The sequence below is a fragment of the Tachypleus tridentatus genome, chromosome 6 (assembly GCF_004210375.1).
Source record: "Tachypleus tridentatus isolate NWPU-2018 chromosome 6, ASM421037v1, whole genome shotgun sequence".
Classification (NCBI taxonomy): domain Eukaryota; kingdom Metazoa; phylum Arthropoda; class Merostomata; order Xiphosura; family Limulidae; genus Tachypleus; species Tachypleus tridentatus.
In genome coordinates, this window is record NC_134830.1 from 19,811,445 (window position 1) to 19,835,349 (window position 23,905).

General features: G+C 34.5%; 1 protein-coding gene across 1 annotated transcript; it reads left to right on the forward strand.

Annotated features, from left to right (window-relative positions):
* The first annotated feature begins 18,349 nt into the window (after positions 1-18,349).
* On the forward strand, positions 18,350-23,596 carry LOC143252049 (uncharacterized). Its single transcript, XM_076503622.1, has 3 exons — positions 18,350-18,487; positions 19,758-19,791; positions 22,321-23,596. Exons 1-3 carry the CDS (start codon positions 18,428-18,430, stop codon positions 23,535-23,537), a joined length of 1,311 nt encoding a protein of 436 aa, XP_076359737.1. The 5' UTR covers positions 18,350-18,427; the 3' UTR covers positions 23,538-23,596.
* The last annotated feature ends 309 nt before the right edge of the window (positions 23,597-23,905 follow it).

The following is a 23,905-nucleotide window of genomic DNA, read 5'->3' on the forward strand; positions in this document are numbered from 1 at the left end:
CAGATAGCTATATCGTAATGTTGGGAGTTACGTGAATAATTTCGTAATCTGAGGGCTGCGGGTTCGAATACCCGTTACACCAAACATGCTCGCTCTTGGGGGCGTTATATTGTGACGGTCAATCCCACTATTCGTCGGCAAAAGAGTAGCCTAAGAGTTGGCGGTGGGTGGTGATGACTAGCTGCCTTCCCTCTTGTCTTACATTGCTGAATTAGGGACGGCTAGTGCAGATAGCTTTAAGCAAAATTCAAAAGGAAACAAACAAAGTATTTATACGATGGCAAAATATTACACTTTCTTTAGATGTAAAACAGATCAGTTGGAAATGTCACCGTGTACTGTTTAACTATAATATAAAATACTTCAGTAATTACTCAAGCTTATCAGTTTTTACTTCATTGATAAAATAAGTGTTTTATCGAAATAAGTGAGAGAGTATTGGTAATGAAGTAAAACTGTGATAGATCACAGTAAAATAACTGTAATGCTAAAGTTAGTACAATCCAAGAATCGAATGTATATTTGAACTCACTTGATGTAATATTTATAATAGACTATAAAGAGTCATACTATAACTGCAGTATGTCGTAGCTTCTATGTCAATAAGTTCAGTGTCTTCTGTGTGTCACGTAACTCCTTCTGGTAACAACGACTTATAAATGGTTCAAACGAATCGTCTCAATCCCGAGGTTTGCACAAAGGAAACATTTTTACACCACCCCCTGGAGAACCTGAGAACCTTTTCTCCTAAACTGCTGGACTTACCAACTTTAAAATGGTGTCAAACAAATCTACTATGTCCCAAGGTTGGCACAGGGATAAAACTTTTCACTCAACCCCTAAGTGAACCCGGGTAGTTTGGGAAAACACTTTTACGAGAATTCTTTGAAAGAGGACCACAAATCTGGTAATGATTTACATTAGAAAACATAAATAAACAGGCTTACTAATTATCCTTCGTAACTTGGTTAAAAAAAAAATTAAACCCACATTAGAGTAACAATGATCATTAAACTGAAAAAGTGCAAAATGATAACAGTTCAAGCATAAAGTTTGTATTGTAGAGGCCCTGTAAATGTATAAAACTAACCACAATACCGGCCCTGTAAATGTATAAATATAAATACCAGACGAAACCTCATCTATTGTACTGCAGAGATGCGACTGCGCACAGATCTATTGGATACGGTGTACTTTGTTTTTCTGTTACGTAATTATTTCGAAAAGGCTCTAAACACATTAATGCTATTATGAGGTTATTTTAATACAAAATGCGTGTTTTGTTCATATTACGCTTACTCCATTATCCCCGAAAGAATAATTTCAAAGAAACATGTAGATATCATAGTGTTAAATCTTATATTTCACACCACGACATGTCGAGGTGGTTAGAACGCTCGACTCGCAATCTAAGGGTCGTGGGTTTGGATCTCCGCCCTACCAAACATATTCTCTCTTTCAGCTGTGGGAGCGTTATAAGATGACTGTCAATCCTACTATTCTTGTTAAAAGAGCAGCCCAAAAGGTGGCTCTTCCCTCTAGTCATACATTGCTAAATTAGGGACGGCTATTGCATATAACCCTCGTGTAGCTGTGCGCGAAATTCAAAACAAACAATCTTTATTCCCATAACGAAGCACGTTCTCACTTTCAGAATCGCTCGTCAATCTCCACGTTATCGTTTACTCTTTGAGAAGAATAATTCCGAGTTAAAAACAAATCCCCGAGGGACTCGTGACTGGGAAGTACCTGAGGGAAAACAACATCGCAAAAGGAGAGCTCTTCCTTCACAAAGTGTGGAACAGGATAATCTTCAACCACCGTAAAAACAATATACAAATATCTTACTTTTAAAGATAAAAATCATTTCTTAAATCTTTTGTTTTTCTCCTATTCCTCGTCACGTTTTATGTGGGCATCATAGACTAACGAATAAAAATAAATCTTAAGCCTACAGACCTGTGATGACAATGTGGCTGGAGTTGAATTAGGTGAAGCGCTCCGCAATACGTTCACAAATCAAACTAACTGCAAATATTTATTTTGATTTACTTTGTATATTGAACAAATTAAAACCATCCTGAATCAGGCGAAGAAGAAGTAACGAATATTCAGATTACATGATCATACATATTTGTGTGTCCGTTGTTTGTGTGCACGTTATTCTAACTTAAGTTGTTTTTTTTAATTTCGCACAAAGCTACACGAGGGCTATGTGCGCTAGCCGTCCCTAATTTAGCACTGTAAGACTAGAGGGAAGGCAGCTAGCCATCACCACCCACCGCCAACTCTTGGGCTACTCTTTTATCAACGAATAGTGGGATTGACGGTCACATTATAACGAATGAAAGGGCGAGCATGTTTGGTGCGGCCGGGATTCAAACTCGCGACCCTCAGATTAAAAGTCGAACGTCTTAACCCACCTGGACATGCCGGGTCATGACAAAACTTTCATTCCCATGACGGAAATGAACAAGAACTTAAGTATACAATAACATGAACATTTGTTCGACAAATGTTAAACGACAAGTTATTTTGATGACACAAGGAAACAAATAGGAAACGATTTTTATATAAAATAATAATCGTCTACAACAGTGTCTTAATTATTAATGATCATACTATGAACTCCCAAAAAAACACGCGTTGGTTAAACTCGTATATTTTGACCTACTTTTTAATTAGTCAGTGAACTAGTCACTTTTATATCTTTTTCTCCATAATTGTTGCCAGCTGCTCAAACTCTTTTAAAAATGGAAATTAATTTCTATAATACATATGATACATATGAATAATAATTTATTAATTGTTGTTTTCTTGTAGTTACTCTGACACAAGTAACACAATGTTCTACTGAGTTGCAAGCCATATATCGTTTATGGACTGGGTGTAGCTTAGGGTTAGCGTGCCAGATTACGTGATGGAAGAACCAATGCCAGGTCATTAACCTCTTGTATTCAAGAATACCTGCCCATGATTGAAACTACTGACTACAGAGCGGACAGCCAATAAGCATCACGCACTCACGGATGAATATTCGGATCTTGTTTTCTGACGCTGTTTCTCGAACCTTAGACTCTTCGAGGCGAAGCTTAGTACCATGGGCCATGTCCAACTCCATCCGAATCGAAATTTACCCAACTGATAACCCAGTAAAATCTTATCATATTAATCAATGTTAAATGAGTAATATTAATTACTGGACTAATATTAGCTCTTTCTATCCAGATGGTTTACTAGTCAGAAGGTAAGAATCGTGTTAGAACACATGTAATACAGAAAGCTTTGCGACTTTGAAACATCTTTTTCTAATGTTGTGATTTTATTACTTAAAATATCATTGTTTTAATACTTAAGGCTGGATTTTAAAGTTCTGCGTTAAAACTGACCACTATATGATACCCAAGATGTAGTGTCATTACTACTGGTGAAGTACTAGTAATTTATAAAATGACCACTATGTGATACCAAAGATGTAGTGTCATTACTACTGGTGAGTTACAAGTAATTTACAAAATGATTACCACATGATACCCAACCTGTAGTGTCATTACTACTGGTGAAGTACTAGTAATTTACAAAATGACCACTATATGATACCCAAGATGTAGTGTCATTACTACTGGTGAAGTACTAGTAATCTATAAAATGACCACTATGTGATACCCAACCTGTAGTGTCATTACTACTGGTAAAGTACTAGTAATTTACAAAATGACCAATATGTGATACCCAACCTGTAGTGTCATTACTACTGGTAGAGTACCAGTAATATACAAAATGACCACTATGTGATACCCAACCTGTAGTGTCATTACTACTGGTGAAGTACTAGTAATTTATAAAATTACCACTATATGATACCCAAGATGTAGTGTCATTACCACCAATACAGTACCAGTACTTTACAAAACGACCGTCATATAATACTCAAACCGTACTTTATAAAATAACCACTATATGGTATCCAAGCTTTAGTGTTATTACCAACAGTGTGGTACAAGTTACGGTAAAATTCATATCCAAAACATTGTAGCTTTAACCAATAACGTACAGGTTTCCAATGGGAATATTTTACCAAAATGTTTCAACTGGTCAAGAAAGTGATAGTTTTTGTCTTCATGGAAGCAGTGCTGAATTGATGGTTTGAAATTATTGAAAGCAATGTTATGATTACTTGTTCATGGTGTCATATGACGTTGTAATGATTTTAAAGAAATATTTTTCTGTTTGGATTTTATATCGCGAAAGAAGTATAAGCGTAATTTTCGCTGCTGTATTGAAACACTTGTAGAAACAGAAATTATTCACAATAAAACGATTTCTTTTCAACTGTTCATTACTCGAGAGTAACAGAGCTTAACTTCTATTAAAATGTTTCCATTACACTGCTCGAGCGTGTTGTTGTACTGGCACGAGCTCAAACAACCGTCCTACACATCTGGAAAAACCTAATAAAATATAGATAAGCTGGTTGATGATACTGAAAATCCTCAGAAGCTGTGTGATACACTAAGAAGGGCTTTGAGAGATAGACTGTTAACTTTACTAGTAGTGATGGACATTTGTAAGGGCCCTTTATATGATCCGTAAGTTTCGCTTTATAAGTATAAAGAGCATTAGTTTTCCTTAAGGTCGAGAGGTGTAATAAGCAATTTATCATTTTCTTAACGTCTCGAGCAGACTAACTTCAATAAAATTAGTTAAAATAACTAAACTTGTTAAGATTATGTGTTAAGACTGAATTTTAATAAACCTACTTTCTCAAGAGAACGTTAAAAAGCTGTAAGCTCAAACTTACTGACTTGTAGCTACGTAATTACTCAGAGTTTTGTATGTTAAACTTAATGATACTGTTGTACGAAGTGTTAAAAATTAACAGTATGTATCAACAGCTTTGTATGATATTTACAGTGAAAAAAACACCAGATTTTAGCAACTTATTACGGTTCCTCCAATGGTAAAGGTACCGGATTTTGGCAGCTCCTTACGATACCTACAATGAAAAGGTATTTTTGGTTTTGAATTGCATAACCATAGAATTCAGACGTGAAATAAGACTTTGTTTTTTTCCAACACAGATTATATTTTAAACGAAACGAAAACGAATTATAATTGATAGTATATCTTGATGAATCAAAATTTTGTAGACTTCAACTGTATTTTTAGCAATAAATCATTGGGATATGTTTGTTTGTTTTGAAGTCAAGCACAAAGCTGCATAATGGGCTATCTGCGTTGTAACTCCATAAGCATACCACTGTGTCAGTGGAGGGGGGCAAATCACGTGGAAGCAAATCTTTTCAGTTATGCGTCTTCCAGCTTATTTGTTTCTATAACTCCCCCACTTCGTTCTTCAATCCATAAAACGACAACAAAATAACACTGAACTTTTAGAAATGCTTGATGCATTATGTTGTTTTGGATATACATTAATGTCGAACATGACCGCTAGCATTTAACATTAAAACGCCAAATAATACATGTAAATATATTATAAGATTTTAAAGTTTCAAAATCCATGTTCTGTAAGAACTTACATTAACAGAAATTCTCCCATGAAAACCAAATAAACTGAAGTGATATAAAATACTAAAATCTCCCAACATTAATACTTGATGTATGATGTATTGTTAATAGACGTGCATTGTGGTACAACTTGAGCTGCACATTATACGACATTGTTATTAGACGTGCATTGTGGTACAACTTGAGCTGCACATTATACGACACATAAGTTAAACTTTCAAGTCAAATCAGTTCCACCAGCTTCTTATACATCTACTCTGAATCTACTCGTAGCATTGATTGTTACGCTTATAACACGCCCATAGCTGAAAGTGTAATGTGTGTTTGACGAAATATAGTTGCTCGAGCCTCGAACCTCCAGGTTCGCAATCCGTCAGTGCAAACACCATAGTCCTCTCTGTTTTGCAGAACTGTACTGTATACTGATTTATAATATTTATTTACATTAACCTTTTACCATATTTTGTGTTATTTATCATAAACACGTTTGTTTTTTGCGTAAAACTGCGCTGCATCTACCACGAGTAACAAACCTGAATCTCAGCATTATGATTCTTTAAACTTACTACTGAACTATCGGGAAACGTGATCATAATTAGCTGAGTTGTTCATAGGATATTACGTATCGCGCTTCATACAAACAGAAATAATTTAATATTTAACCAAGCACTTTTAAAAATTACTTTTCAATATTTTAAAGAGCGAGTTCGGCTGACGTTAAAAGATAGAACAAGCTACAGAAAGAAGTGTTTGTTTTTATTCATTAATAATATAATATTAAGAAGCACTTGTAATAATAAAATGATGTTTAAAAACAAGAAGCAGAGAAATTCCAGAGTAAAATAACAAACACGTTTCAATGACGGTAACAAAAAACATAAGAAAAAAAACGCATTGCATAAACAAGTACAAAGAGTGTTGATACAAACCTCTTAACATTGCAATATGGCTGTCCATCAAACTGACGTAGCTTCTGGTGTCCCTTAAAATGGTTTCTGCTCTGTTACTGTAGCTACAATTTTTCGTTCTTCCAGACTAATACGTTATTACTGCATCTACCACGTTATACCAATCTTGCAGAGTAATATGTTCTCACTGTATTTATTACATTTTTTCAGTATAACATATTCATAAGTTCTTATAATTTTACAAGATTTGTACGGCTTTATTACATCTAACTCCCTGATTTTGTCATTCTACAAGACTTGTTCATGGTTACTGTAGCTGCCAGTTTTTAACATTATAACATATTCATAAATTCTTAGAATTCTACTAGGCTTGTACCTATTACTATATCTACTTATCACATTTTAGTATTCAAATGAACTTCTAGCCACTGCTGCATCTGACCACTTTAACATGTCACAGCAGTCTAGTTCAACAAAAGAAACTAGTTTATATTTAATTGTTTGGAGTTTCTACGTTAAATATTAGTATCGAGAAATATGATTCAGACGATTTGGTTTGTTTTAAATTTGGCGCAAAGGTACGCCAGGGCTATCCGCGCTAGCCGTCCCTAATTTAGCAGTGTAACACTAGAGGAAAGGCAGCTAGTCATCACCACCCACCTCCAACTCTTTGGGTACTTTTTTACCAACGAATAGTGGGATTGAACGTCACGTTATAACGCCCCCACGGTTGAAATGGAAGCACGTTTAGTGTGACGCGAACCTCATATTTCGAGTTGACTGCCTTAACCACCTGACCATGCCGGGCCGATATTCAGACGAAGAATTGTGTTTAATTGTACATACTGTGAGGTTGGCTGCCTGTCTAACTTTAGTTTTATGTTTCATTTTAAAAGTATGATTTTCAAAATTTAGATTTTAAATAAATATAAAATTCATAGGAACATTGTTATGTGAAACTCAAACAGTAGTATTATTCACAAAATTGAGAAAGTAAATTCGAATAAGGGTTAATGCCATTCAGATTTTGTACATGTTATCTAGTGTTACCTAAGTAATACTAAATGTATACATTTGTCATCTAAGAGAAACGTTAAAAGGGGAAAAAAACGAGTATGATAGTCATTTCAGGGGTGTATTCGTGTAGATTTTCCGCGCTCATCGTAAAACTACAAGATAAGTCTGATAAAAAAGAACGTTTTATAGAACGACACACGTTTAGAAACGCTGGAAAGTGAATCGACAATTATGGGAAAGGTGCCAAGATAAACAGTGACAAAATAATATACTAGTTACACAAAGTTTTAAAATACTACAGTTATGTACGATATAGATAGTTTAAACTATACTAACAGAAGCTGAACATTAGCAAACTATCCAATCTGGTAAAACTATGAACCAGGTTATGTAATTAAGTCATTATATTTACTTCTGTTTTCTCTCATCTAACATTCGTGAATTTCCAGAAAAAAATGTCATCTTTCTTCACCACTAAGCAACGCACATTTTAAAACAGAACTCCGCCACGATAAAGTACCTAGTTCGTGCGTTATATTTTTCCTTCCAAACGGGAAAATGATTATTTAACTACAAAAATCATTTTGTTGTTTTAAATATATCATTTTATTTTCATACGTTTCAGAACAATGAAGATTTAAAAGCTTATCCATTTTTATAAACAAGTATTTGAACTTCACTATACTCTAATAATAATAGCATTTTGACATTGAATATCTTGCCATCTATTGGCATTTTGTTGTACTATATCATTAATTTCTATAATTTTTACAAAGCTTTCTCTTTGCCATATACTTTTCCAAGTTGAGATGATTCCAACTGCAGTCTTCTATATTATATGATTGAAACATCTTAGAATTGGGCTGCAAAACAATTTCGTGTAAACAATCTATTCCAGTTTTTAGTCAGTTCAGAACTAAATTAACAGAAAATCTTCTTTCTAAAAATCGGGAAGAAAATTAATATTTTGTTTTAGTTATCAACATATAATAATTTACTATCTAAATACGTATGTTTTAAATTCCAAATTTGGAGGGATTATTTAAATTAATAACGATATTCTTATAAAGAAATGAGACCGACAGTATATGTTATCCAGAACAAAGACTTTTCTACCTATGAACAGATAGAACTTTGAAATGTGGCACATAAAACAAGACATTTCCAGACTTTTTATCCTAAAAAAAGATCCGGCATGGCCAAGCATGTTAAGGCGTTAGACTCGTAATCCGACGGTCGCGGGTTCGAATCCCGGTTGCACCAAACATGCTCGCCCTCCCAGCCGTGGAGGCGTTATAATGTAACGGTCAAACCCACTATTCGTCGGTAAAAGAGTAGCCCAAGAGTTGGCGGTGGGTGGTGATGACTAGCTGCCTTCCCTCTAGTCTTACACCGCTAAATTAGGGACGGCTAGTGCAGATAACCCTTGAGTATCTTGGCGCGAAGTTCAAAAACAAACAAGCATCCTAAAAAACACAGAACTTCTATAGATTTTTAATTTTTAATATATATCTTGGAACAGGAGGCGCAAATCCCATTTCAATATTAGAATCATCCCTTTTGGCCCCAAATAATCTTCGATTGGTTTAGGGATTTATAACAATTAAATTTAGTTTATGACCCAAAAATAATTACTCACTAAGAGAAAAATATCCTAAAACAGATAAATCTAAAGGGCAAAACACTGAAGTTTATTAAAGATCTTATTTTTTTACAGTAATTTCACTTTTATCCCCTCTCATTCCATAATAAATACAGGTCCATAATGTCGCTATAATTGTAGATATTTTTCAGGGGAACATAAACATAACGAGTGTAAATAATCAACCACAGATTACTCATTATACAAACTTCCAGTGTTTTTCTTTCCAAATCCATATGATTAAATTCATAAGTGCAATTTATCTTTGGGTTTCCAGTAAAGATTGTTTAAAAGTTCAGAATAGTTACACGATTTATAGACGCACTCTATAGCCAGTCACCCATTCAAGACCCTGAACTACTGATGTAAAGTTCCAAAATTATGAATAAATCATTATTTGACCCTCCTAGTAGCACAGACATATGCCTGAGGACTTATACTACTATAAACCGAGTTTCAGTACACGTGGTGTGCATAGCATGATAGTTTATTGTGTAACTTTATTCACAAAAGAAACGAGATGTGTATCTAGTTTTAGTAATGTTCTTCAAAAGTTTCAGATATCTTACAATTGTATATGTATATATATATATATATATCTATTAAGTAATTATCGCTCTTTGCAAAAACAATGTTCTAGGTCCAGTGTTTCCTTTCAAACTCTCGTAATCTGAGGGTCGCGGGTTCGAATCCTCGTCGCATCAAACATGCTTGCCCTTTCAGCCATGGGGGCGTTATAATGTGACAGTCAATCCCGCTATTCGTTGGTAAAAGAGTAGCCCAAGAGTTGGCGGTGGATGGTGATGACTAGCTGCCTTCCGTCTAGTCTTACACTGCTAAATTAGGGACAGCTAGCGGAGATAGCCCTTGAGTAGCTTTCCGCGAAATTTAAAACAAACAAACAAATAAACCCTTCAAACTGTACTTTCATTTATTTATCGTGTTTAATAAAATACTAGCGGCTAAGTACGTTGTTTCCATTGTAACAAGAGGATATTATGATCAGTTCACGAGTACAGATTCTGCCACACTCTCAATGGGTCCTCTTCTGTGCGTGGACCTCTTTCAATGTTTCAGTAAGACAAAGACATAAAATGTCCATTGGAACTAAAGGAAGTACATGTATTACGTTTTATAATTTATCCCCGACGAGTTTCCAATTTATTATACCACGTATTACGATTTCTAATGGCCTGAAACTGAGTTAAGATTTATTTTATTTTAAAAGTTAATTAAATGTAAAGATATATTAAATTTATGATGTTTGTAAACATGATTGATAGAAACTTTTCTTTATTAATACACACATATTTTAATATACCATTAATATTACAATCTATAATAATGGTTATTATAAATAATTAATACAAACAATTATTTATATAGAAAGGGTTTACAAACTTAGTAAAACAATATTAAGTCTTTTATTTATTTATTCTGGAACTGTGTATGTTATCAACAGTTCACGATGAGTGAAACACTTTCGAGTTTATATGAGTACAGTTCACTTAACCGGTAAGCTAGCCAGCTCTCTATTCTTTCCTGGTCTCACGCCGTTTACGAGCTGACTTTTCACTGCTGAAGTTATGTAATGCTTTCGTAAAAATATTAATGTTCGATATAAATTGACTGAAGATGAATATTTTGTAACGTTCGAAATCTCTAAACGTTTATGGCCAAATATCTCTAGTTTCCAGATTAATAAGCATTAATCACAGTTATATCTTCCAAGATTTATAGAATACCAAATCCAGCGTCGGTTTATAAACATTAAGCGTTTGTGTGTGTGTTTTTCGTATAGCAAAGCCACAAAGGGCTATCTGCTCAGCCCACCGAGGGGAATCGAGCCCCTGATTTTAGCGTTGTAAATCCGGAGACATACCGCTGTACTAGCGGGGGGCTAAACATTAAGCAAGGTTCTCCAAAGTTCAGTTGGCAACAATACTCTAGAGCTTTCGTAAAACATATATCTTACACTCGAGAATATTCTACAAGTTGAGGGAATAGGCGGGAAATTCGCAATACAGATTTAATGATATAAGTTACACACATATATTGAATTAAAACAAACATCTATACTAAAATAAATATATGATGGTAAATAAGTTACACGCCACTCTTTAGGAAATTAGAAATTGGCGTTATACAAATTTAAAATAGTATATGTATATACACATTGTTAACAATACATTAAATATAATACATTATCAAAGAATTAAACGTCAATAATCATGAAAGTGTACAACACAATCAATACGAATAACCTTATAATCATAAAATTACGCAGTCCGTGTAAGTGTAAAAACATAAATGTTATCTTTCAGGTAAAGACCCAACACAATCAATAATTAAACAACTGAAGGTTCTTAAAAAGATAGAATAAGTTTCAAATGAGTAACAAGAATATTCTGGTTGTGTTTTCCAAATCTAAGAAACATATTGTTTAATTTTTGAGCAAAAGAAATGCCTTATAATTTGGTAATATGTCTTGTTGGCACCTTCCACGGGGAGTTCATGGGCGACTTTCAATATTTCAGAATAACATGCTTTAGCCCAGCCCTCTGAAGCTGGCAGATCTGGTAGTCACTATTTTCTCATAAGCACGACATTTAAAAAGAGAAAAGCAAAACACTTGGGACTTTTCCAGCTCATCTTTTGAGAGTTCATATTTGAACAGTGAAGAGATCTGTAGATCTTTTTTTGCTCGGAGATCAGTTTACTCCTAACAATAGGACAGTTATTCACAAGATTGCGTGTTTATCGTTTATTTTTGATAACCTGAGCTTCATTTATAGCACATGAGGGAAACGCATCTGGATTCCCCTCAACGACAACATATTAGATGAAATAAATGATCGGCTCGCTAACCATCTTGGATTTAGCAACAACTTTTCCCCCAGTCAAATCGTCTTACAACAATAATGATACACCCTTAACTGGCAGAGTAGATCCCACTTCAACCATAGCTGGGCCTGATGCTAAATAAATGTTATAAAGAGGAACATTAACAAAGGCAGCGTCACTATTCTGAACAATAACAGACTCACTAATGGCAGAACTCGTAAATAAAAGCAATATTCCTTCTAACAACAATGACTGAGTCACTCCAGTGTCACATAACATACCTATAGGATTAGCAATGTTGTTTGTCAAAGACACAGAACCAACAGACACAAAAGGTCTAAATACTTCCCTAACTATATCAGTCTTTTATATTAGCGTCAGCCAAGTGAACAACATTGGGTGATCTAGTGAAACTACATCTATATGTGGACACGAACTCACTAGTTGTTGTCTCCTTTTCATTTTTTTCTTTTTCAAACTCCAACAATCAGGCATAGTACGCCCAGATGTTTTTCAAAAATAAAAGACAGGCTTTAATCGTTTTGATGAAGATGTATTCCATCTGTAATTTTGAACTAGAGAAGTTGGATTTATCAGAAGAATCTCGAAACTTATTGGAGAGAACAGTGTAACGTTCTCTTATTATTATATTATTTTACTACCTTCGCTTGTTTCTGTATAGTGGCCAAATAAACAACATTGGAAAGTGTGATAAAATACATCAATATGTGGACACGAACGCCCTGGGTGTTTCACCTTTTATTTTTTCTTTCTCAACATCAGTAACCGGATATAACATGACCAGGTTTTTCTTACTGGAACATTAGAAAGATTTGATGATTTTAATAAAGTTTCATCCCGACTGTATGAAGATTTCGAAATAGAGAAACTGGATTTGTTAGAAAAACCCTAAACTTTATTGGATTAAATAGATACAGGATTTTGCTGAAATGGTGGAATTTATTTTTATGAATAAAAGTTCGATATGTTAAAGAACAGCTGCTTCCTGCGGTGTTTCAACTTTCTTTTCATCCAAATAAGCTTTGAGGTCGTCAGTTGTACAGCGCTTAAGTTCCTCAGTTAGACAAAATCGTCTTAATTTGTCGCAACTGTTGCCAATATACATAGAATTACACCATCGATCAAAATAAATCTATTTTTCGTGAGCGAATTTCATATACGTCTGAGTATCTTGCTAGCGATAACCTCAAAACTTTTGGCAGTAAGCCTCCAGTACTGACTCGTATGCTTTGAGAATAACAAGCCTCCAGTACTGACTCGTATGCTTTGAGAATAACAAGCCTCCAGTACTGACTCGTATGCTTTGAGAATAACAAGCCTCCAGTACTGACTCATATGCTTTGAGAATAACTGCTTTAACCTTATCATATTGTTTACAATCTCGTGTATAGTGAACAGCCTAATATTCTTGGGCTTACCAGTTAAAATACCCTGTAATAATAATAACCATTTTTCGGTGGGCCATTTCATGGTTGGACAACTTTCTCAAAATGTTGAACATATTTATGAACTCCATTTTCATCAAACTTTGATACATCGAGTGAGTTCAAAGTTTTATTTTTACTTGGTCAAATGTGTCTAAATTCCATTTATATCAGTCGTATTTCTTTCTCAGCTTCGATATGGGCTTGTTGAAGCTGAAACAATAAATACTTTTTTCTCGGTGTGTCGGTTGATAAACGTTAGACGAGGTACTAGAACGTTCAGTTCGCAAAACGTATATTGTTGATTCTTACACTCGAAATTCTTCTACCAATTTAAGTAACAGGCGGGAAAGTCGCAATAGAGATTTAACAATATAAGTTACATACATTTCTAAATATATATTTAATTGAAACAAACGTTGATACTAAAATAAGTATATATAATAGAACATCCGTTACACAAAATATTTTTTTCTGATATGTAGTCGAACGACTCTGCTGTTACTCCTGTTTCTTTGGTCATCCTGCTCATGGAAACAGTGAAATCCCGTGATCTTTTTCAAATATTGTCTGTTATATTGCCAGAAATATTTCCAGCTTTATTTTAATGGCGTTTTGGATCGGAGAGTTGTTTTTAAAACCGTATTTTGCAACATTGTGGGTGAGAGTTTTGCTCTAGGTTAGAGAGAAGTTTCGAAGATCGTTTATGTCTTAAATTCTCTGCTTCCATGAAGAACACCGAAGTTTTCTAGTTTGGTAATGTTACGGTGTCTTTTAGTTTTACATCGTGTAATGTTGTTGTTATATGGCTATCCTTTTTCAAAAGTGGCTGAAACATAATTCTTCAGCCAATCAAATCACACATAACGATATTGCACTGTTCAGTATTCATGAAGCTACTGTGGACTAGATATAATATATGATATTGCACTGTTCAGTATTCAGGAAGCTACTGTGGACTAGATATAATATATGATATTGCACTGTTCAATATTCAGGAAGCTACTGTGGACTAGATATAATATATGATATTGCACTGTTCAGTATTCAGGAAGCTACTGTGGACTAGATATAATATATGATATTGCAAAGTTCAGTATTCAGGAAGCTACTGTGGACTAGATATAATATATGATATTGCAAAGTTCAGTGTTCAGGAAGCTACTGTGGACTAGATATAATATATCATATTGCACTGTTCATTATTCAGGAAGCTACTGTGGACTAGATATAATATATCATATTGCACTGTTCAGTATTCAGGAAGCTACTGTGGACTAGATATAATATATGATATTGCACTGTTCAGTTTTCAGGAAGCTACTGTGGACTAGATATAATATATGATATTGCACTGTTCAGTATTCAGGAATCTACTGTGGACTAGATATAATATATCATATTGCACTGTTTAGTATTTAGGAAGCTACTGTGGACTAGATATAATATATGATATTGCACTGTTCAGTATTCAGGAAGCTACTCTGGACTAGATATAATATATCATATTGCACTGTTCAGTATTCAGGAAACTACTGTTGACTAAATATAATATATGATATTGCACTGTTCAGTATTCGGGAAGCTACTGTGGACTAGATATGATATTGCATTGTTCAGTATTCAGGAAGCTACTGTGGGCTAGATATAATATATCATATTGCACTGTTCAGTATTCAGGAAGCTACTCTGGACTAGATATAATATATCATATTGCACTGTTCAGTATTCAGGAAACTACTGTTGACTAAATATAATATATGATATTGCACTGTTCAGTATTCGGGAAGCTACTGTGGACTAGATATGATATTGCATTGTTCAGTATTCAGGAAGCTACTGTGGGCTAGATATAATATATCATATTGCACTGTTCAGTATTCAGGAAGCTACTCTGGACTAGATATTATATTGCACTGTTCAGTATTCAGGAAGCTACTGTGGGCTAGATATAATATATCATATTGCACTGTTCAGTATTCAGGAAGCTACTGTGGACTAGATATAATATATGATATTGCACTGTTCAGTATTCAGGAAGCTACTGTTGACTAAATATAATATATGATATTGCACTGTTCAGTATTCGGGAAGCTACTGTGGACTAGATATGATATTGCATTGTTCAGTATTCAGGAAGCTACTGTGGGCTAGATATAATATATCATATTGCAAAGTTCAGTGTTCAGGAAGCTACTGTGGACTAGATATAATATATCATATTGCACTGTTCAGTATTCAGGAAGCTACTGTTGACTAGATATAATATATGATATTGCACTGTTCAGTATTCAGGAAGCTACTGTGGACTAGATATAATATATCATATTGCACTGTTCAGTATTCAGGAAGCTACTGTTGACTAGATATAATATATGATATTGCACTGTTCAGTATTCAGGAAGCTACTGTGGGCTAGATATAATATGTGATATTGCACTGTTCAGTATTCAGGAAGCTACTGTGGACTAGATATAATATATCATATTGCACTGTTCAGTATTCAGGAAGCTTCTGTTGACTAGATATAATATATGATATTGCACTGTTCAGTATTCAGGAAGCTACTGTGGGCTAGATATAATATATGATATTGCACTGTTCAGTATTCAGGAAGCTACTGTAGACTAGATATGTGGGTACTAAATACTGGGACTCAACAAATTGCTCGTTGCTACAGTCCATTTGTTCTTTTGTTTAAAGAAAAATGTCAAAGTGATATCACTATTTAGTGTAGTTTATTAGAACTTAACTCTTATTTATGGACGCCTTTTACCTGAAGAAGACATAAAGATTTTGGCGCTGCTATATCGTTTTAAGTATGTAGTGCACGATAGCTTTTCATGGAATTCGTTTGAAGTACAAAGAAAAACAAATTAATTTATCAAATCTAATTTCAAAAAATTATCTAATTTTCAAATCATGTATTCTAATTGAGACACCAGTACTTTCTAGTATGTAAACTTTGCATGTGACACAGAATCAATATTTGATATTTTTAAACTGAGCGGCATCTTCTATATTGAACTAAAATGGCGACTTAAGGTCATACCTGGAGTCCTAATACAGTGGTTGCTAATTTTGACCTACTACTAAAACGAAAACAGCCAATCAGCAGAAATAAATGTTTTATCCAGCTTCGAACCGAATAATGGATTGATTGTCATTGTCAGAACGTACACATAGTTAAAAGTGCGGAAGTTGTTCAGCAACATGGTGGCACGAATATTGAACTTTCCGATCCGTAGTTCAGCACGCTAAATAATTCACGACTTGTCATAACACGAGACATCTATTTCAAACTTAATGAACTGAGGCCGAAATTGACTAAATGTGAATTCAATACATTTCTGTAAGTGACCGTTCCTTTATAAAAAATATTTTAAAATTTACCACACAGCCTATTACTACCAAGTTGCATTATGTTTTGTTACTGTTTATTTTATGAAGAAAAACTGAGAAATGCTTCAAAATAATAAATAGATCTCTTTAAATAAAAATTTATTGTTATTTAACGTTTAAAATGTCACCCTAAGAGTTGTTTACAAATTCAGTTTTGAAACACAATTTTTTAATATTTTTGTTAATTTAGGAATAAGAATGTATCCAGTTAGTTTTAACACGAGCAGTGTTAAGGGAAGGCAGCTAGTCATGGTCACTCACCACCAACACTTGGGCTACTTTTATCAAAAAAATAGTGGGATTGATCGCAACATTATAAAGCCCTCAAGGCTGAAAGGGCAACCATATTTCGTGTGACGAAAATTCCAACCCACAACCCTCAGACTAAGAGTCAAATATCTTAACCGCCTGGCCATGCAGGGCCCACAAAATGTTGTGGAAATTATTCTGTATATCCAAGATAAGTTCGTCAGATCTTTCCCAGTTCAATTATAGAAAGCCCAGCATGACCAGGTGGTTAAGGCATTCGACTCGTAATCCTAGGTTCTCGGGTTCAAATTCCCGTCACACCAAACGTGATATATTGACACTAGGGGAAATACCTGTGTACCTATTGAGCCCTCTAGCTCTAGTTATATAATATTGTAACTGATGTCCTGTTTTTTAAATATCCGTGTAAGAGAACTTCCACATGATACATTTTCATAAGCATTTTACTTTTGATGTACAGAATGATATAAGGTTTCTATATCACTGTTATACCGTGTTTCAAGGAGAAAATAAGTGAAATTATATGTTTTAAAAATGCATTAGATTACTAAATAAAAATCACTTAATAATTGCAAAATATCCGCTGCTCACAGTTTAGACGACACTGAATTAAGGAACTTGACTATTGCTGCAGGAGAGCTAAGAAGGCGTAACATGTTCAGTGGCTTATCACGGACTCAAACCGTGCTATAAATGTTTAACAATGTTGTCTCTCAGAAATTCGAAAACCAAGTTCCTTGCTCATTGATATTTTAGTAACACCTTTTCGGTTTCACAGTAAATAATCTTATTTTCATCAACCAAATTAATTAAGGATTTTTCTCAGAATTATTTGGTTATTTGTGTGTTTGCAGTTGAGCACAAAGCTGAACAATGGGCTATCTGTGCTCTGCCCATCACGAGTATCGAAAGCTGATTTTTAGGAGTGTAAATCCGAAGAGATGCCGCTGCGCCACTAGAGGCATTCTGAAAATTTATTGGACCAACTGATGCATTTCAAACCATTATAAGGTTTAGACGATAACACAAGCTTCTCCTTAGAAAGGTATACTGAGTTAACTACATTGTTTAGTTGGTTATTTTCTTTTTAGTTCTGATAAATGTAAATAGCTTGCTGTGATCATAATTTAGTGTTAACATTTTTTTAAATTTCAAATTCGTTCATGAAACTTCTTGTTTAATGGAATGTAAGTCACGTTTATACTTGTACAGGCTAACAATCACTTTGTTATCAATCACTAACAGGATGCTGCATATCACAGTTGATAAAACAAGAAAAGACAGAGTGCAATCATCTGTTTTGTTCACATCAAACATGTATTTAATAGATGGTCTATCTATAACGTTGTACCTTCCTACTAACCTTCAACATGAAGAATAATCTTCTTGCTGTTGTTGCTTTCCTGTTAACAGGAAACGTATTGGCAGGGGTAAGTCCAATCTTGTTAACGTACGTGACTCTATGCATTGTGTAGTCGAAAACAAACGGTCTCTTATAGTCTTTTTTCCAATCATTTTAAAAGTCAGTCTTAAAATCTGTCATTAATATATTATCAGTGGCTGAAAATCTTCACTAAGAAATTCGTTACGTAAAAATTATAATTACTTCATTTTTATTAAATATTAGATATGCAGATACAAACCTACTAAACTAAGGAACGAAAAACAACGTCACAAAGCATCTCTATCATATTGTTTTTATACCTTAGTTATACTGAGTATTACTTGAAAATTTTGTCAGTAAGAGCATAATTACTGACTTTTCAAATATTGATGTTCAAATAAATTAATACTATACGTCGCTTTCTCATTAGCGAAAGATTTATGTAAATAAACCGACTTAAGTAAGAGTTGCTTTATGTGAAACTAGGTGCTTGTCTATTTGGAAAAAAAATAAGTTCAAAATCTATTAGTTTGAAAAGTACTGAACTGGTAAATAAGTGGACAGTCCCCCTATAGGTTCTAAACTGACAAGTATTGTGTAATATTGCAGCAGTAAATATCTGGATCACCTATAATTAGGTCCTAGCTTACAGTAATGATATAAAGTTAAATATGCATATGGTCTTCAGACGGTCTACACTTGACATGTTACATGTTATATCTGTCCAAGTTTGGGATGTTAGCAGAGGTCAGCCTACCTGGAGTTCATACAATGGATGGTCCTCAAACAAGTCTTAAGCTGACAGATATGTTGCATATTTGGACTATTTGATCGGTCAACATATGTATGACTCTCAAATAGGTCCTAAACTGACTGGTATGATGCAAAGTTAGAACAAATATAAAACAGAATCTATAAAACTTTACTTCTCATCGTTAAGGTTATGTAAGCAAATATTATATTAAAATTAATTTATACGCATATGAAATGTTTACCTCACTTCAGCAATGAAGTTACCAAAACACGGTAATGTCACATTTCAAATGTTTCTCCTTAAAGGAAAACTATGAAAACTATTTTTACACAATCAAGCGGCTTTCACTCCTTCATTACATCTATATACATAGTATATTATGCTGTTTTTAAATACGTGCTAGACAATGTAAGATTCTGAAACATGAGAAACCATCGTCTTTGAGATTAAACTGAGCTTCAGAAACGAAGTATATTTAGAATAAAAAGGTTTTGTTACATGTATTCAGAATGTTATAATAACTGAATACCTTTTCAACTAATTTTACCTTTTCATTCTGTAGGTTGCATCTCAACTGCAGAGTTCAAAGTTACAAGGTGAGAGTTTCAAATCCAATACAATTCTATCTTTACATCTGTTGTTTGTTATCACTGCTGTCCTTAGTTTTCAGTTGAGTGAAAAATCCCGAGCACAAAACTTGAGCAGATTATGTTAACCTTTTGCATATATTTGTACTTTAAATTAATAATCGTTTATGTGTATCTCGACTCTATGACCTTATAGGTCAAGCGAAGAATAAAAATGTTCAAATCAATAAATAGTTTATGCGTGTTTCGATCTTATGACTCGCCGATCAAGCAAAAAGTGAAAAGCTCAAACCAATGGATAATTTGATTAAATGCTAATGTTTTTAGCCAATAACCAATCACCAAGATCGAAATACGTAATAATAACAGTCAGAAGTGCAACAAACAATAAAACAAGTTGTCAGTTAACTTTGGGAATTCATAATTAAAGTGATCCAGCACTACTAATGCATTTTAGAAACTTACATTGCCAGTTGGTCATAATCTGTGCATATTAAAGTGGTAAGACCCGTTTTGTTTTCAAAACTATACGATATGTTTTAGTCGCGGCATATTGGTTCATAGAATGGTTCTGAGTTCTTCAATTATAAACTTCTTGCTCATAGCTCCATCTCTTGACCGGTTTAAAATGTAATTACAGTCGTGTCGAGTGAAGATTACCTGTTGTTTTAAACATAGCGACCTTTATTTGACACATAGATTAAATCACCAGGTTGATTGATTATTCGTAGTTACAGGCATAGTAATCCGTAATGTAGAATTACAGACCAGAAGGAAGACAACTGAAACAACTACACGTGATCGAACAGCGGACTTGACTGCCACTTTGTTAATACGCGCACAGCTAAAAATGCAAAGCGTAATTAATAGCGCTGCACGTCCTATTTTCTTTTGTTCTAAGGAAACTATGTTTTTAATTGCCGATATTATTTAATACACATACGTATGCAGTTCAAACAAAGGTATTTGAAAGAAGTTCTAATTTCGTGGGTGGGTGTGGGTGTTTTTCTTATAGCAAAGCCACAAAGGGCTATCTGCTCAGCCCACCGAGGGGAATCGAACCCCTTATTTTAGCGTTGTAAATCCGGAGACATGCCGCTGTACTAGCGGGGGGCACTAATTTCGTGCTCGCATTCTTAAACGATAATTTTAACAGTGTTAATAATATATAACCTCATATGTTGAAGTCCTACTATCTAACTATGTGTATTTTCTTATAGCAAAATCACTTCAGGCAATATGCTTGTTCTACCGAGGGGATTCGAGACCCTGATTTTAGGGTTGTAACTCGGAAGACTCACCGGGGGACTGCTATCTAACTGCCACTAGTTTGAATATTCACGACATTCAGCAAGTCGCTAGAAAAATATTATTTTTTATAAAATTCTACTAATGTTTCAACTGGGATGATGGTTTGCAGAGGGAAAGTGTTTAAAACCATTTCTTTCGCACAAAATATAGTTATGTATTATTAAAAGACTTAGAGGTGTCCTAAAGGTTAGTGTATCAGATTGGGGGATCCAAGATCCCTGGGTCCGAGACGTGGCGCTGTCAAACATGCTTCGCAATTTCCACTAAGGGTACATTATAAGAATAGCAGTTAATTCCACTATTTCGAAAGGGATAACCACTTCAGGCGATAGATGTTATCAGCAAGTTGCTTTCCTTATGATCAGTTTGGTTTGGTTTGTTTGGAAGTTCTCGCAAAGCTACACGAGGGCCATCTGCGCTAGTTTTCCCTAATTTTGCAATATAAGACTAGAAGATAGGCAGTTAGTCATCACCACCTACCGCCAACTCTTGGGATACTCTAATGCCAACGAATAGTGGGATTGATCGTAACTTTATAACACCCCCACGACTGAAAGGGCGAGCATGTTTGGTATGACGAGGATTCGAATCCACGACCCTCAGATAACGAGTCGTTAAAGACAAACATAGGGGTCACTGACCTGGCCGTTTATCTCACTGTGAACACAAAACTCATCAGCAATGGACATGACGGACATAGCACAGTTGACATACCACACATTAATCTCTGTTTTCATTTAAAATGAACAAATAAATTATAATTAAAATATTTTGTGATTGATTCTAAATAATGATGAACAGCTGATGCTTTCAATCTTACCACATAATAGATCAATTCCGAACTTTGTAGCTATGCACGACTGTTTTTCTTTATCATTATTGAATAGTTTAGATTTTATCAATGTATAATGGATTTTCATAATGTTTCAGCCATGAATTTCAGAACAGATACAATTACAGGGTAATTTTTTTTCCACTATGTATTAGCGTACGTTTTACTATCTAATTACATGCATATTAATATACGTTAATAAATGTCAGTATATTTTGGATGAAAAAATATTAAAGTATTCATTTTCAAAGTATATTTAACTGTTAAAAATATTTGTGTGATAAGCTCACTATTTAGTATTTTACATATGCAAGTAACATGCCAAGACAACTTTGCAAACTGACTTATCCTTTTATACGTATATCTTAATCGAAAAATTACTTTATTTCTGACAGAGCACGTGGACGATGTTTTGACTGACACATCTTTAAGTGTTGGTGATTGGTTGGACTTGGCTAAAGATGTAACCGAGTTTCTGGGCAAGTTTGATGAGGCAAGCGTTATCATTGATGCAATTCTAGACAGCAACATTCTTGGTGTTATAGGTAATTTGGGTCCTCTTTTTTCGGTCGCTGGAGCAATTGTTGGGCTTATTTTTGGTGGCCAGGAAAGTGCAGAGATGAAGTTCATGAAGGAACAATTCGGGAAAGTTCACAATAAACTGGAAATCATTTCTGATCAAATCAGGGACTTAGAGTATATAATAGATCAATCAACAGTTGACATGCAGTTCTTCAGTTCAGAAGAAAATATCAAACACCAGATTCGGTATTTAAACGAATACATGAGACACGGTGTTGAAGGCGAAAGCAAAGAGCGGGATGATTTCATCCGTAGGTTCCAACAGGCTGGGGAAGACAGAAACATCTATACTCTATACAATGGAATCATAGGAAGAGGTTCGATTTTCACGCGTCCTATTCTTAAAACGGTAAGAGATAAGACGGAATGTTACAATAAACAAGTGAAAGCGATGGGCGGTCGCTTGGTGGAGCTACTGACTGCTGGAGTCATGAGTTACATATCTTACACAAAGATATCTGGCGGGAAAACGGAACCGATTCAAAATGATTGGGAAGAAAAACTGAAACATGTAAATGAAGTCATCAATGAACACTTAGAATATTGTAAAAGCAACTACAGAACGTTCGCTGCCAAGGATATGGAGAAGGTCATGAGAGAAAAGGAAGCCGGTTCAAATAGAGATGTTGTTGTCGCTTTACTCGATTTGCTTGGCGATAAGTTCGACTGGTTATATTGGATGATAGTCGTGTATGATCCTGTTTCTGGCTTTGAAAACCACGTTGTTGGAGGTAGTTCATATGTTCACCAATTCAGAATTGCAAATAAAAACGCAATCGCTATGAACAGACCTAGAGATTCGGTCGGGTCTCTTGACCACTCCCATATAAGAAGCTTGATGAAGTTACCTAACAGGCCACAAAGAAATGCTCATAATATTTATGATATGCTTCGTAATTTCGGTGTACCTGGAGAAATTCACGTCGTGAGACGTGGTAATGGCATATGGGCCATATGGAATGCTCCAGCCAATCGTGTTTATTTTTCTGCTGTTGAATACGGTGACGTATCAGTCAGTGTTCTTGTTTGATTATAATATTACTGCATTATTTTTCTGCTTAGAGATATTAAAGCACATATTACTTTTGATTTTTCAGTCGTTTATTGTTGTTATTACTGTTATAATTAAATATTTAATAATGCAACATAGAAATCACTGTTATTTTTCAACACTAGACTTCCATTACGTTGTAATAGTTACGAACCTGTTTATTAATCAAATGTTTACCTACTGCACAGTGACTTCAATTAAACAATGATTACAGACGAGTCAGTGACAATTGATTTATATACAGATACGTTGGATTATTACTATATTTTGTTAATTATAAAGGAAAGAAACACGGTAGGCAATGTAAGTTTAAGTTAAATAAAATATTCTATCAATGTGTGTTTTAC